Source organism: Lithobates pipiens, unplaced genomic scaffold (assembly GCF_037356315.1).
Source record: "Lithobates pipiens isolate NorthernLeopardFrog02 unplaced genomic scaffold, aLitPip1_a1.2 Scaffold_10, whole genome shotgun sequence".
NCBI classification, from domain to species: domain Eukaryota; kingdom Metazoa; phylum Chordata; class Amphibia; order Anura; family Ranidae; genus Lithobates; species Lithobates pipiens.
In genome coordinates this window covers 68,357,696-68,375,146 of record NW_027507686.1, presented here as the reverse complement: position 1 = coordinate 68,375,146, position 17,451 = coordinate 68,357,696, and the positions used below count along the sequence as shown (strand labels likewise).

General features: G+C 42.8%; 1 protein-coding gene across 3 annotated transcripts in view; it reads right to left on the bottom strand.

The window, feature by feature from the left end:
- Positions 1-17,451, bottom strand: part of KCNK4 (potassium two pore domain channel subfamily K member 4) — a 62,382-nt gene that overhangs the window by 19,612 nt on the left and 25,319 nt on the right. For all 3 annotated transcript variants that reach the window (XM_077455798.1, XM_077455800.1, XM_077455799.1), the window contains exons 4-5: positions 12,814-12,974; positions 1,676-1,862 (exon numbers count right to left, since the gene is read on the bottom strand). In XM_077455798.1, coding sequence (XP_077311924.1) covers positions 1,676-1,862; positions 12,814-12,974 — 348 coding nt within the window. The remainder of the gene's footprint in view (positions 1-1,675; positions 1,863-12,813; positions 12,975-17,451) is intronic.

The window sequence follows — 17,451 nt, the reverse complement described above, 5'->3', positions numbered from 1 at the left end:
CAGTGCCATATCGCAAAAAATGGTCTGGTCAGGAAGGGGGATAAACCCTCAGGAGGGCAAGTAGTTAAAGGTAACGAATAGTGATTTTATATATATTTCTTTTGTTTTGTATTATTGTGAGGGCTAAAATAGGAAAAAGTAAAACATTTAAGGGTCCTTTCACATGGGTGCTCCACCTGGCGGACTCCGCTTTGCCCAGCGGGGATCGATCCGCTGATCCCCACTGAGCAGGCGAGTATCAGGTCCGCCTCTACTCACTGTGCTAAGACGGACCTGTCAGAGCCCTGCTTTTCTCTATGGGGAGATCGGATGAAAACAGACCGCCTGTCCATTTTCATTCGATCCCATCCTATCCTGCAGACGGATGGAAAATAGGGTCTCTATCCATCTGGACAGGATCAGATCGGATATAAGGCGGATGTCAGCGAACATGTCACTGCTGACATCTGGTGCCCCGTAGAAGTGAATGGAGTGTGCAATCAGGTCGGCCTGAACAACTGACAGGCAGACCTGATCGGAAAGTCTGCGTGAAAGGGCCTTAGTGTATTTTTGATTTCTGCAAACAGCAGGAGTGCGGTGACGTACAACACCTATGACGAGCCGAGAAAAAGGAAGTTCAATAGCCAGTGCGGCGCCTTCTGCTTGATTCAGAGAATGCGTGGACTTTTGTTTGCGAGGGACTTGTGTGCACACGATCGGACTTTCCAACAACAAGTTTTGTTGTTGGAAAATTTGAGAACCTGCTCTCAAACATTTGTGTGCGGAAATTCCAACAGCAAATGTCTGATGGAGCACACACACGGTTGGACTTTCCAACAACAAGCTCACATCGAAATTCCGACCATGTGTACGTGGCATTAGTGTTTATTAGGGATGCACCGATACTGGTATCGGTGCAGATCCTTGGCATTTTCAGGGGTATCGGTACTCGTGAAAATGCAACAATACCAGAAACCAATACTGGAAGTGACGCCAGCTTGAGCGGAGCTCGGGAACCAAATAAGGCTGCAGCCTCTCCACACGGCGGTGAGTGCTGTTTCCCTCATGACATGTGTTTGGCTGCTGCGTCTGCTGCATGGCTGCCCCCTGCGTCTGCTGCATGGCTGCCCCACATGGCGAGCGTCCTCCTTACACCATGTCCCCTCATGGTGGCCGGTGAGTACTCTTCTCTATTTCTAACTGTCGCTTGCTTGCTTTCTAGTATTTTTATATAACATGTTCTGGGCAATTTGCGCTTTAACAGCTTTGTGACCAGCAAATAAACATGTTTTCTTTCATAATGTCTTTTGACTGCATTTCAGTTCCTCATATTATGGCGAAAATGTGTAATTTTTCATTATTTAAAAAAAAAAATGGTCACATGACCAAAATCAGGTATCGGTAATTGGTATCAGCGAGTACATGATGTCAAGTATCGGTACTCGTACTTACTCGTACTCAGTGTCAAAAAAGTGGTATCAAAAAAGTGGTATCTAGTGTTTATAATTAAGTGCTGCAGCACATATTTTTTCATGCAGGGTCATTATTCTGGTTTAAAAAAATATGTAAAATATTTCTGATGGCACTATAAAAATGGGTATTATATTTGTTCACATCTTAAAATATTTACTTATGTTTGTACACCATTACTAAAGGCATTTTTTGAAGGCCACAAGAATATCCTGACATTGATTACCTGCTACGTAGTCTCCAAATCCAATAGTAGTAAGTGTGATGACTACAAAATATATGGCCTCCAAGAGGGTCCAATTCTCAATTTCCTGGAAGATTAAAGTTGGTATAAGAACGAAGAGAACACAACCAATGAGGATGAAGAGCACTGCTGAGATGACCCGCACAATGGTAGGAGAGACACGCCATTTCTGTGAAAAGACAGAAAGATGGAAGCTAAACACGTGTAAAAACATCAGGCAATGTTATAGCCATTATTTATTTGATAAATGAATAAATACTCACTTAATTTTATTTATCATTAAAAATCAGTCCTGATGCTTAAAGTGAAAAAGAAGAAAGCACCCCAACGTTTTAAGGTGTGAAACTTTGTGACGCTCTCTACTTTCTTACTTGAAGCTTTTGTTCCAAGGACTTAGCGCATAAGTACAGATCACCGGATAGCTGCCAACACATTTAAAAGAGAACTATGGCCAAAGCTATTTTAGTCCCACTCTTTCTATGCACTTTGTTCTACACTTCTGTGACCCCTTTTCAGCTGGCAGTGGGCTAAGGCCTGCTGTTGGCTAATGTCACTTAGCTGGTCCAGGCTCTGAAAAGTTCCTGAACTGGCAGGTGGCTCAGCCTCTCAGCGAGCCGCTGGAAGACTGAGCCAGCTGCTCCCACCCCCTTCACAGCCTGGCGCTCCAGTGAGTGCTGGAGAGACAGAGCAGAGAGCCAGTGACTGACAGTCACTAGCTTTCTGCTCACTGAAGAATGAGAACGGAGGGATCAGCAGTCTTTGATCACTTAGTTCTCGGTGTAAAGGTGGGGGGGCAGCTTAATTTTTGTGTATTCTCAAACTTCTCTTTTAAGCATCTCCAGACCCACTAGACACATTACTGAAGTTCGCTCCCATGTCCCCCCCACCATCTTGTATTTTCCCTGAAGTTGAAATGATGTAATTTGTCAGTGGCAGGCTGCAGGAAAGGTTCCTTCTCTCCTAGTGATCAGCAGGGACTAATCTGCATAAGAAAATGGCCAAGACTTGTGGTGGAAGTGTGGTGTGTGGGGGCTATGGTCTGAGGCTGCTGCCTCTCTGATCACAGTAGATGGATCATTAATCAGATGATCTATTCTTATACTATATTTTTATACACTTTTATGAAATGTTATTTACTGCCTTTTAATTGATATGAACTGCTACATTATATGTTTTATATTGTTCACTACATGTTAGTTCTGAAGATGAGGTCAGTCTTTCCCCCAAAAAATTACCTATGTCTGATGCCTTTAGTCTATAAATATTTAAAAAAAAATGAAATTAAAACATTCAAATAAAATTTGTTCCTATTGAACTCTTATAAACCCTTTGTTAACCATAATAAGCCCTAATTAACTGCATTATTTGTTTTATTTTACATTTTTTATAACATAAATTTAAAAAGCATTTTTTCCTATTCATTTGTTAACGTTTTATAACTGTTTTTAAAAAAAGGAAGAGAAGTAGGATGACACAGGGCTAAAATCTTGGAGTGACATCATCCCAAACAAGCAAATGAATACAGAAGACAAAGAACTGGGGACTTTCTAGGACAGTAACCAAGGACATAAATTCAACACATGAATATACAAAAATATATATATATATTTCCAGATTTATTAAACACATCATATAAAAGATTCACATAAAGAATATTGTCTTGTGCATCATATGTGAGACCCGGTTCACACAGGGGCGACTCATCAGGCGACTTAGCCGCCTGACAAGACGCGTCCCGTTCTGTGCAATGGAACCGTTCTAATTGGGCGACTCAAGTCGCTCCAACTTAGAAAAAGGTTCCTGTACGACTTTTGGGGAGACTTGCATTGATTTCTATACAGTCATTTTGCAAGCCGCCGCTAAAGTTGGATCCCGGTCGCCTGAGGCAGTCGAGCTGCAAGTCGTGCTGCCTCAGTGTGAACCGGGTCTGATTCTCTTAAATTGTTATATGATGTGATCAATAAATATGAAAAAAAATAATAATTTATATTTATGTGTTAAATTTATGTCTTTGGGTGCTATTCTAGTAAGGGCAGGAAGTGGAACTTGTCATTTCAAGTTATTAAGGCACATTATGTAAAATAATCTCCAGTCATCCATTTTTTAGGTTCTGAAGAAGAGGGTTCATCCCTCAAAAACACGTAAGCCACATTGGACGCCGAAGGGGCTTTCCAAGTTATCAGTTGAGTGGTGTGGATCTTAGTCTGATCTGAATGTCACAATACGCTTGTTATTTTCATGAGTTTGTATAGTAAAACCTTGGATTGAGAGTCATTTTTTTGAGAGCGTTTTGCAGGACAAGCAAAATTGTTTTATAAATTTTGACTTGATATAAGTGATGTACAAGTAGTGTCACGTCACAATTGAGTATAAAAGAGAGGAGAGACGTGTAGCAATATGGTTACATTTAATGAAGGTACAACATTTAGCAACCCACATGGTTGACAACTAAAACAGGCACATCTAAGTATGCAGGCATCCGGGGTAAAACTGTCCACATAGATCGTCCTCCACACTGCCATTGACGCCATCCCTTCCACAAGCGCTTCAAGCCTCGCTTTCAGATCACTCCCCTGCAGGGTAGTCTTCCCGGTCATGATTGCAGACTGACAGCGGTGAGAGCCGGTGGTGGAGGACGATCTATGTGGACCGTCCTCCACCAGTTGCTAAATGTGGTCTATGTGGACCTTCCTCCACCAGTTGTGAGTTGCTAAATGTTGTACCTTCATTAAATGTAACCATATTGCTACAGAGGTGCCTCTCTTCTCTTTTATACTCTGTAGCTCCTGCTGGATTTTGCTTCTAATCCCCTTGTGGATGCTTCCATTTGTGGATGGACATTTTATGGTTACACAACCTATCACATTGCTATAATCTTTTTATATGGACTATAAACTAAAGGACTTATAAATAAATAGTTGTGGGACGAATCATCTGCGTTTCCATTATTTCTTATGGGGACATTTTCTTTGATGTAAGAGTGCTTTGGATTACAAGCATGTTTCTGGAACGAATTATGCTCGCAATCCAAGGTTTTACTGTATATCACTTGTTTTATTTATCAATAAAATTGTTTAGTGGTAATGCACTAGGACAGCCCGGCCCTCTCTTTGTTGTTTTATAGTGTCCTAGAAAGTCCCTATTTTTTTTTTGTCTGCTGTAATCATTACCTTTGTTGTGGTTACATGAAGAATGTACAAACTTGAAAAAAAAATCTTGAATTGTTTTTTTTTTTTTTAATGCAGCTTTTCACAAGAAACTTAATTATAAATTGAACAAATTATAGAATATAATATAAGAATCTTTTTGTCCATAGCTTGATAGAAAATAGATTATTTATCCAGTTCAATATTACCAAAAGAGAGCTTTGTATCACTGCATTTTACTAATGGCAAAGATATTGGCAAATCAATAGGTCCAATAGGTAGAAAAAATGTCAAAATTTCTCTTGTCTATAGGAGGTATACAGCTGCAAGGGCAGACATGGTTAAAGCGGAGGTCCACCCTAAAGTGGACCTTCCGCTCATCGGAACCCTCCCCCCCTCCGGCGCCACAATTGGCTTTCAGGGGGGAGGGGGGTGCAGATACCTGTACAGTACAGGTATCTGCACCCACTTCCGGGATAGCTCTCTGCGGAAATAGGCATAGATTATGCCCCTTTCCGCAAGTGCCTGCCCCTTTCCGCAAGTGCCCCGCTGCCTGCTGGGAAACACACAGATCCCAGAGGCAGCGGGGACCATCTTTATTGCGCAGCGCGACTCGCGCATGCGCAGTAGGGAACCGGGAAATGAAGCCGAAAGGCTCCATTTCCTGATTCCCATACCCAAGATGGCGGCGGCAGCACCCGAGAGACGATCTAGAGATCGGCTTCGGGTGCCGACATCGCGGGCGCGCTGGACAGGTAAGTGTCACTATTTTAAAAGTCAGCAGCTGCAGTATTTGTAGCTGCTGGCTTTTAAAAAAAAAAAAAACGCGGAGTCCCGGCGGACTCCCGCTTTAAATAACACAACTTAGCCCTTGTACACATGGTCTGAAATTCCAACCACAAAATCCGTCTGATTTTTTCCGACGGATTTTGTCCGAAACTGGTGTTGCATACATATGGTTGGACAAAGTTGATCGGAAAATCCGATCGTTCGGAACATGATGAAATTCGTTCGTTCCGATGGGACTACGTTCAGCCTAGTAGCCAATAGCTTTGCTCTCGTGCTTTGATCTGAGCATGCGTGGCACTTTGTCCGATCGGAATTCTCTACAAACGATCAGAAAAAGTCTGATCGGATTTTTTTAGCCCTTGTACACGCAGTCGGAAATTACGACGGAAACGGTCCGATCGGATTATATTGTCGGAAAATCCGATCGTGTGTGGGCTCTATCGGACTTTTTCCGCCTGTAATTCAGATGGAAAAAATTTGAGAGCAGGATCTCAAATTTTCCAACAACAAAATCCGATCTGACTTTTTCCGATGGTTTGTAGAGAATTCCGATCGGACAAAGTGCCACGCATGCTCAGATCAAAGTATGAGAGCAAAGCTATTGGCTACTAAGCTGAATGTAGTCCCGTCACAACCACGTTCCGAACGATCGGATTTTCCGACAACTTTGTCCGACCACGTGTATGCAACACCAGTTTCGGACAAAATCCATCGGAAAAAGACGGATTTTGTGGTCGTAATTTCCGATCGCGTGTACAAGGGTTTACAGTTTTTGGGTAACCTAATGAAAAGTTATCCTTAAAAGTGAATTATAATTTGTACTATTTTCCTTAAAAATAAAAAAACATGTAGTTTTAGTTTTATTCGGCATTCAGAGCCACCAGCACAGAGTGAGATCATTAAAAAAGCAGCTCCCTGTGTAATCTAAAAATGAAAATTCACCATCATTCTTTTTAGTTTTTGATTGAGTGTGAATGAGTTAAATAATCTTCTAGGTTTTATTGCGGTTTGTGTAGTCTCCGGCATGTCTTGTCCCACTGACGCCACAGGTAGTCACGAAAAAAATCCCACAGGGACACCAGCAGTAATAAAACCGAGGCACAACTATGACCTACCTCACTTCTACTAATAAAATAGCTTTTACTGCTGTTTTTACCTCTGTTGGAGACATTGCACTTGCTTCTTGACACATTACAATGTGAGGGAAAAACATACAAAATGAAAATACCTGACATACACTATATTACCAAACGTATTGTGACGCCTGCCTTTACACGCACATGAACTTTAATGGCATACCAGTCTTAGTCTATAGGGTTCAATATTGAGTTGGCCCACCCTTTGCAGCTATAAGAGCTTCAGGTCTTCTGGGAAGACTGTCCACAAGGTTTAGGAGTGTGTCTATGGGAATGTATGACCATTCTTCCAAAAGCGCATTTATGAGGTGAGGTACTGATGTTGGACGAGAAGGCCTGGTTCGCAGTCTCCGCTATAATTCATACCAAAGGTATTCTATCGATTTGAGGTCAGGTCTCTTTGCAGGCCAGTCAAGTTCTTCCATCCCAAACTCGCTCATCCATGTCTTTATGGACCTTGCTTTGTGTACTGGTCCAAATAATTTGGTGGGGGGATTATGGCATGGTATTGTTTTTCAGGGGTCGGGCTTGGCCCCTTAGTTCCGGTAACGAGAACTCTTAAGATGTCAGTATAACAAGACATTTTGAACAATTTCATGCTCCCAACTTTGTGGGAACAGTTTAAGGATGGCCCCTTCCTGTTCCAACATGACTGCGCACCAGTGCACAAGCCCTGACCTTATCCCGATAGAACACCTTTAGAATGAATTTGAGCAGAGACTACGAGCCAGGCGTTCTCGTCCAATATCAGTACCTGATCTCACAAATGCGCTTCTGGAAGAATGGTCAAACATTCTCATAGACACACTCCTAAACTTTGTGGATGGCCTTCCCAGAAGAGTTGAAGCTGTTATAGCTGCAAAGGGTGGGCCAACTCAATATTGAACTAAGTATGGGACTAAGACTGGGATGCCATTAAAGTTCATGTGCAAGTAGAGGCAGGCGTCCCAATACTTTTAGTAATATAGTGTAGGTTCTAACTCTTCCCCATTGTACCCAAAACTAAACAAAGTTTTGACTGCAGTTCTACTTTAGGACTGCTTAGATGTTCTTTCTCTTTGCAATGTTCTTGCATGTTTATCAGTGCTAACAACAAGTGCATTAGCATAAGCATCAACAATAAGCCTGTATAATGACCAGTTAAGAGATCAGCCTGGTGTAAAGGTGCGCTATTATTATTTTTTTATATATATTCAAAATGTAGATAATGGCATTTTAATACACAAAAGGTTAAATCATTTTCTTTAAAAAAAAAATTTTTTTTATTAGTTTCTTTCTTAATTCCTTAATTTCTTTTAACAGGAACCTGTAAGCATGGGATTATCTTATTTTTGAAGGTGTAAGTTCCTGGGCAGTCATTCTTATCCTTATTTCACCACTTACTAAGTCACTGGCCTGAAAAACATACAGAATATAACCTGTAAAGTGTCGGGACACCTGACATGATATGCCAGTGAAAGCTGATAAGTATCCTAAGCAGCTCTAAAGTGAAGTCAAACTATAGGTCAATGGGCCGTGTCTTTAGACTGAGTTATGTCTGTCCTGTTACGTAGTGTTCTATATACTACACAGCTCTGCCCTCCTAGAAATTAATATACTAACAGACTGTCTCATGTGATTTTCTGTCTGCACATAGTCCCAGGCACAACTTAAAATCTAATTTCAAAAGCACAAAAAATTCAATTTCAGCACGGCAAATCAATGATCGAGCTCTTTCTGAGACAAGGATCAGTTAATGTATCTCTATGCAAATACCTCCAGGGACGGTGTAAGGAGAGAAAAGTGAACAAAACTAAACAACAGCGCAAACCTACAACTTCAGATAGATGTAAATGCTTAAAGAGTAACTCCACTTTTGTTGAGAAAAAAACATTGCCCTCTGGGTGATCTATGTACATTGCAAGGTTTTTAACAAACTTTGTTGCAGTTTCCTACCCATTGTTACTCTGAAGAAATCCCTCTGTGTTTCTCTGTGTCCTTGTGGGAACGTGAGTCTAACGGAAGTGATTTCATTATTACCAATCAGCTGCAGCAGCTGCAGGGCACTAATGAGGAAAGCTGCTGGGTCTGCATCCCTTTAGATGTGTACCTATTGGGAGTATCTCACCAAACAATAATTTTTTATTGTAGGGATGCCTGAAATCTGACCTGTATCAGTATGGACTTCTGGGAAAATCAATGAGCCAATCAAACAAGCAGGAAATTATGTTTCTGGGGGCAATCTGTATACAGTACACCTCCAGGTAGCCATATTGCATTGCATTTTCAGAAAATTACAGTGGCTGCAAATGGAAAAAGAAAGGTAATTTCTAATAACATTCAATTACAATATAACTTGTGCCGCAATTGTATACGCTATATTCTTTTTTCTTTACTTGCTTTATTTTCCTCACTAAAGTGGAGTTACTCTTTAACCTCCTCGCGCCCGCCCTATGGCCGAATGACGGCCGTAGAGCAGGCGCCTTCGCTCGGGCGGTCGTCCCTGGACGGCCCGATGTTTACTTCCGCAATGCGCGCCCCCGCGGGCGCGCATCGTGGAAGTTCTGTGTTCGCCGTGTCCCCCGGGGACAGGCAAACACAGATCGCTGTAAACGGCCAATCACAGCGGCCGTTTACAGCGTGATCGGCGTGTCCAATGGGAGATGATCTCATATGTAAACATATGAGATCATCTCTCGGCGCCGCTCTCCCTCCTCGCACAGACAGTGCGAGAGGGGAGAGATGAACGGCTGCAGCGGCAGCCGTTCTGCCTGTGGGATAGAAAAAAAAAAAAAAAGTAAAAAAAAAAAATAAAGTTCCATCCTCCCCCAGCAGTGCCATCTGCCGCAATGCCATCCGCCCCAATGCCATCTGCCCCAGTGCCATCCGCCCCAGTGCCATCCGCCCCAGTGCCATCCGCCCCAGTGCCACCTGCCCCCAGTGCCATCCACCCCAGTGCCACCTGCCCCCAGTGCCATCCACCCCAGTGCTACCTGCCCCCAGTGCCATCCACCCCAGTGCTACCTGCCCCCAGTGCCATCCACCCCAGTGCTACCTGCCCCCAGTGCCATCCACCCCAGTGCTACCTGCCCCCAGTGCCATCCACCCCAGTGCTACCTGCCCCCAGTGCCATCCACCCCAGTGCTACCTGCCCCCAGTGCTACCTGCCCCAGTGCCACCTGCCCCCAGTACCACCTGCCCCCAGTGCCACCTGCCCCCAGTGCCACGTGTCGTCAGTGCCATCAGTGCCACATAGTGCCATCTGTCATCAGTGCCACGTATCAGTGCCATTTGTCATCAGTGCCACCTGTCAGTGTCACGTGCCATCTGTTGTCAGTGTCACGTGTCATCAATGCCACTTATCAGTGCCATCTGTCATCAGTGTCACGCGTCATCGGTGCCATGTATTAGTGCCATCTGTCATCGGTGCCACGTTTCAGTGCCACGTGTCTTCAGTGCCATGTATTAGTGCCACATGTCATCAGTGCCACGTATAAGTGCCACGCGTCATCAGTGCCACATATTAGTGCCATCTGTCTTCAGTGCCACCTGTCATCAGTGCCACGTATAAGTGTCCTCATTGCCACGTATCAGTGCCATCTGTCATCAGTGTCACGTGTCATTGTCCTGGTGCTTCAAAAGTGTAAAAAATAGTCAACAAGTTAGATGTGTAATTTATGTTCCTAGAACACATGATGGCGCTACCTGCATGTTGGGCCTCTCTATGTGGCCAGGCTGTGAAAAAGTCCCACACATGTGGTATTGTAATACTCAGGAGGAGTAGCAGAATTTATTTTGGGGTGTCATTTGTGGTATACACATGCCACGTGAGAGAAATAACCTATTACAATGACAATTTTGTGGAGAAAAATAAAAAAAATGAAAAATCTTAATTTTGCAAAGAATTGTGGGAAAAAAATGACAACATCAAAAAGCTCACCATGCCTCTTACTAAATACCTTGGAATGTCTACTTTCCAAAAAGGGGTCATTTGGGGGGTATTTGTACTTTCCTGACTTGTTCGGGTCACAAGAAGCGAGATCGGCCTCCAGTACATCAGATGTGATCAGTTTTGTGCGATTCGCACCACACCTTGTAGACTCTCTAACTTTCACAAAGACCAAATAATATCCACTAATTTGGGTTATTTTTACCAAAGATATGTAGCAGTATAAATTGTGACCAAAATTTATGAAGAAAAATTAATAATTTGCATAATTCTGTCACAGAAACAAAGAAATAAGCGTTTTTTTTCAAAATTTTCGGTCTTTTTTCATTTATAGCGCAAAAAATAAAAACCCCAGAGGTGATCAAATACCACCAAAAGAAAGCTCTATTTGTGGGAAAAAAAGGACAAAAAATTCATTTGGGTACAGTGTTGCATGACTGAGTAATTGTCATTCAAATTGTGAGAGCACCGAAAGCTGAAAATTGGTCTGGGCAGAATGGTGTTTAAGTGCCCAGTAAGCAAGTGGTTAACCACTTTTTGATTCTCCTGTGTGAATCGGTGACCTGTACGGCCGCTCCCCACCGGCAGCGCGCACTTGCTGCATGCTGCAGGAGTGTGCCCGTGGGTCAGGCGGACTCTATGTCTGCCGGCGACCCACGATCGCCTAGTACAGAGGCAGAACGGGGATCTGCCAGTGTAAATAAGTGGATCCCCATTCTGACAGGGACATGTCAGAGAGCTTCTGTTCCCAGTGATCGGGAACAGCAATCTCTGTCATTTGACAGTGAACCCATCCCCCTACAGTTAGACCACACCTAGGGAACACACTTAAGCCCTTGATTGCCCCCTAGTGTTAACCCCTTCCCTGTCAGTGTAGTTTTTTAATTGATCAGTGCATTTTTATAGCACTGATCAATGTAATATTGTCACTGGTCCACAAAAAGTGGTATTTTGGGGTCAGATTTGTCCGTCGCAATGTCGCAGTCTAAAAATCGCAGAATGCTGCCATTCCTAGTAAAAACAATAAAAAATAAATAAAAGTCCCTAAATCTATCCCAGTTGTAGACGTGATAACTTTTGCGCAAACCAATCAATATACCCCTATTGCGATTTTTTTTTTCTTCAAAAAATATGTAGAAGAATATATATCAGCCTAAACTGATGAATAAATGTGTTTTTTTATTATTTTTTTTGGATATGTATTATAGCAAAAAATTTAAAAATATATATTTTTTTTTTCAAAATTGTCACTTTTGTTTGTTTATAACACAAAAAAAACCCCACAAAGGTGATCAAATACCACCAACAGAAAGCTCTATTTGTGGGAAAAAAAATGACGTCAATTTTGTTTGGGTACACCATCTCACAACCGTGCAATTGTCAATGAATGGGATGCAGTGCAGTATGGCAAAAAATGGCCTGGTCATTAAGGGAGCAAATCCTTCTGGTCCTTAAGTGGTTAAAAGAACATATTGCACATCTGAAAATAAAAGATCAAAAATGACAGGACAGTAAACTACACTGGACCCCCAAACTATATTTAAAGTGTTTCCTACTCCATGAACAAAAATGAAATACATTCAGCTTACCAATCCTTAGATGTGGTGGCTGCATTACATTCCTTTTTTAGGCGTTTTTCTCCTTTCTTTTCACCCGGTGATCCTGCCAGTAACAAACTACCTGTCCTGGAGCAACAATGCTCAGTCAACTATCTGTATCTATAGTAGAGCAGCATTGTCATCCTGGGAAAGGACTACACAGCCCCCCCCCCCTTTTCTCCGTAAATTGTTCTTCAATCCACAGAGATAGTTGGAAATAATGCTAACTAATACAAGTTGGCAGAGAGAGAACAAAAAGTTATTACAGCTTACAAGATTTCTGACCAAATCAACAGGTATATTTGTATTGAACAGATATAACAAATGGTATATTTAAAAGACCAAGACAGAGCAAAAATAAATGTCATTGATAGGATTTACATACCTTTTAAAGGCAAAGTATATTGTATTCTCATTGGACACATATTTGTATTACCTCTATCACTAAGTTGTTGTTGGTATCACTCTTTGTTGGAATTACTGAATATTGATGTACTTGCTGAACTAAAAAAAAAAATCTTACCAAGAATATCATCTCCACTTTTGCAATTCCTTTCCGGAGAGCAGATCCTAAATGGTCACCAACACCTGCCAGCAGGATGCCAAACAATGGAATGCCAAATAGTGCATAAAAAATACAAAAAAGCCGTCCACCTTCTGTCTTCGGGGCATTGTTACCAAAACCTGTAATATACCATGAAAAAAAAAAAATATTGACTTGGGCAAAAAATGGATAATAATTGTATTAATATACTATCTATTTCTTATCCTATATCTCACTGATTCCAAAACATTCCTAAAAAAAAAAAAAAAACGTAATCTGCTGTTTAGCCAATATTTCATTACAGTAAAAGATGTAGGCATTATTAAAAAATAAAGCATTTTTATTACAAAGGACTTAAAGTGATTTTTAAGGCTTCTTTTTTTTTTTAATATAAGACATTTATTTTTTATTTTTTTTTATTTATTTCAGGTACTTATGTTATGCTTATCTGCTCTGTGCAAAGGTATCACATCTTCCTTTTCTGGGGTCTCCCGCCGTTGCTCTAGGCTCCTCCTCTTCTTGGTGTGCCACCATAGGAAGCTGTTTACTATGGGGGGTACACCTGCGTACTTCTCTTGTGAGCCAGTTTGTGTGTATCTATTGACACACACAGTGAGGGTTGGCCCCTCCCCCTCCTGACAGGATTTGATTGACAGCAGTAGGAGCCAATGGCTACAGTTGCTGCCTCTGTGCCTGTGTGAAGAGGGGGAGAGAGCAGCCCTGGCTGCAGATTGCACAGGGGTGGATTAATACAGAACTCAGGGAATGCGTTAGGCCCCTTTCACATGGGACGGATCAGTAATGATCCACCCCGTGATGATCCACTTGCTCAGTGGGGATCGCTCCGTTGTCCCCGCTGAGCCGGCAGCGGACAGGGCGGTCTCTGCACACTGTGTAGGGACCGCCCTGTCAGCCCTCCGCTCTCCTCTATGGGGATTGGATGAGCACGGGCCGTCTGTCCGTGTTCATCCGATCCGCTCTGCAGATGGATAGAAAAAAAAGTCTATCCTTTAGAAGAACTACTTTAAGGAATATGTTCTGACTTATAGACGTGTTTTGGTAATATGAAGTTGTACAGTTGCTATAACGCTTAACAATATTTTTGTGGTTATTGTAGCATGAGATTGTTGAAAACTGACCCAATTTCATCTCAATGAAGTTTTGCAAATTAGGTATTTTTCAGAAGTGATTGATTTCATGATGCTAAACGTTCAAAATCTTACATGCAGCCAAGCCTAAAGTTAACTGTAAACAAAAGGATTTGAGACGTCAGTCTGAGCATGTACAGAGAGAAAGCCAATTTTATGTCTCTGATTATATAGTTGGAAAATGTCATCTTTGCTGATTAAGCAGAGATGAGCTGTCAAAGCGTGCTAATAACTTACTGGCATGTCCAATGGATGTGCATGATAGGTGAAAAAGCAATCTTCTGTGAATCAGACTGTGTCTGATGGAACATTCAGAAGCCCTAGTTCATGGGTGCTCATACCGTGCTATTCATGAGTTCCAAATCATAAAACTCTGCCTAGTATTGACCACTTCTTAAAGGTACATGCAAGAAACCTTTATTTCTTTAGGATCTGCCTGCGGTGATAGTGTCCAACACCAAATAATCAGGCAGTTTTTTTTTAGATGAATATAACAGAGTGAAAAGAACTGTATGCAAAATGAACTGTGTATCTTCTAAAAGAATTATTAAATGTATACAAAAAATCTTGTAGTTATTGGGATTGATTTACTAAAGGGGTACATTATTTGAAATGGTCAGAGTGAATGTTCACTTAGCTTAGTGGGTAAGGTGTATCTGTGTTTGCTTCATCTAATTATGTGAAAGCAAAAATCATCATTTTTCAATTCCCCTGCACACAATAAAGATGGCCATAGATGGCTCCTTTTTTTTTTTTTGATCAGCCAGCCTGTCGATTAACCACTTCAATACAGAGCACTTTCACACCTTCCTGCCAATTTTCAGCTTTCAGAGCTGTCACTTTTTAAATCACAATTGCACGGTCATGCTACGCTGTACCCACACTACATTTTTATCATTTTGTTCCCACAAATAGAGATTTCTTATGGTGGCATTTGATCACGTCTGTGGTTCTTATTTTTTATTAAACAAAAAAAAATAGACCGAAAATTTGGAAAAGTTTTCTCCTTCACTGATGGGTACTGATAATCTGCACTGATGGGCACTGATAAGGCGGCACCAATGAGGTGGCACTGATGGGCACTGACAATGGGCACTGATGGGCACTAATGGGCACTGATAGGTGGCACTGATATGCGGCACTAGTGGGCATTGATAGGCAGCCCTGATGGGCACTCATAGCTGGCACTGGTGAGCTCTGATGGGCACTGATAGGCGACACTGATGGGCACCGGACAGCCACACTGATGGGTACTTATGGGTGGCACTGATAGACGGCACTGTACGGCAATGATGGGCCCTGATAAGCGGCACTGATGGGCATTGATGGGCACTGATGGCTGGCACTGATAGATTTGACCGATAGGCTTCACTGGTGGCACTGGCAGGCATTTTACTTTGGCACTGATTGGCAGCTGCCTGGGCACTGATTGGCATTTCCCTGGTGGTCTAGGGTGGCATACTTGGTGGTCCAGTGTGGTGGCCATCCCTGGTGGCCCTGGTAGCATCCTGGTGGTCCTGGGTGGGCATCCGAGGGGGGGCTGCACTGATAAACAATGTCAACAATGTCAGGAGAGCAGCCGATCGTCTCTCCTCTACTCGCATCTGTCAGACGTGAGTGAGAAAAAGACAATCAATGGCTCTTCCTGTTTACATCGTGATCAGCTGTGATTGGACAAGGCTGATCATGTGGTAAAGAGTCTTTACCTAGATTGTAGTTGTGGTGTGACACGCCACAACAACGATCACCGCGATGCACGCCCCCAGGCTTGAGCGGCTTGATATCCTGAGTGACGCCATATGACATCCGGTCAGGATATTGCAACCAACGTAATTTTGTTATATGGCGCGTAGCAAGTGGTTAAAAAACAAAACTAACAGCTTCCCCAATCCATACATTTGAGATGGATGAAGAAATCATCTCCGCTGTGTTATTGTATTCTGACAGCAGGACTTCGCTGTCAGAATACAATGATCAGTGCTGCAGGAGATTAGCTGCATGCACTGATCGAATAAAATATTTCCATCGTTGTTGTTTGAAAGAAGTCAGATAGACTTCTCTGTAGTGGGAAAGGCCGTAGATGTTTCAAAATTCGGCCCTTCCCTTCTGAACTGGCTGAATTCTGATCCATCGTTGGCTAGCCTAAGGTATTAGGGGGGCATTGCTTCATCCTATTTGCTAAGCTAAGTGAACATTCTCTACTCCTTTTGTCAGCCTCACTGAGTCTCTATTTCAGCAATACCTATGTGAAATTAATCTTTAGGGCCCATCCACGCTTGCCTGCACATTAAACAGGAGCTGTTTAGTGTGTGGGCAGTAGTCCAATTTGGGCTGCAGTGATGTATGTAGGCAGGCTGTGTTGTTCTGCACTAGTTAGCTAAAGGTTAACCCAGGCGAGGGAAAGAGTTAAGTAGGTGTGTGCTCAGTTCCCAGGCTTTCTGAACCCAGCCAGCCCACTTGTGCTATAAAAAAGGGGGAAGGCTGAGGTCCAGGGCGCTCGACTCAACTTACAGTTTTTGGACTGCAGTGCCTTGCAGTTTGTTTTATAGAACAGGGTTCCAGAGAACATCCAAGTCACAGAGAATACCAGCATGGACTAATACCTTGCAGAGGTGTGCCTGGGCAGCCACACAGCTATAGTTAGGGTTAGGAATTGGACTCTGTTCACACTGGACTGTAATGTTAAAGTATCTTCAGTAAAGTTGCATCAACTGTTCTAAGCCTGGTCTTAAGTTATTTTAAAGAGGTGCATGCTGGTTCTGGAATATCGAATAAACCAGGATCTGTAAAGCACAAAGGGGTATGTACCTCAGCTGCTACAAAAAGGGTAACTCAGAAAGACAAGGAGAAAAAATAGTAGTTGCTATGAGTAACCAAGCACAGTTCAAGACACAAAGCAACCAGTCCTTAGGGGTGGTACCCGGTAAAGGTGACAGGTCCTCCAGTGGCGAGGGGGTAGGTAGTCTGGCTCCATCCCTAGCGGTTGGTTACCAGTAGCAACTGGACCTGAACCCATATTACGGAGATGCAAGCCCTGCTTACATGGGTACAGCAATGAAAGATTTACCAAGTACACGTATGAGTTCTGCGCTATGTGCACGGCGGACCCCATTCTGTTACTGGAAGTGAGGTAACAGAGGTACGCCAGACTGGTGGAATGGGCACAGGCTTAGCACCTCCCTCCTAATGCAACATACACATTACAGTGTGTAGTGATATGGGACAGTACTTGGCACACAGTGAAGACTCATCTCTAAGTCGGGGGTACTGCCTTACTGTTAGATTCCTCACATGACCACAGTGTCTGCCTGGTCCTAGGCATTGATGAGCGTGCTCCACATAAAAGGTACCCCTACGTGCAGGGCGCAGTAGGCTCCGCCCACACTTGCAGCAGGGGAGCAGACATGAACAGAGTCCAATCTCTTTTTTGGGGAAATGTATTTGAAGTCTATAAAGTAACACTTCATTC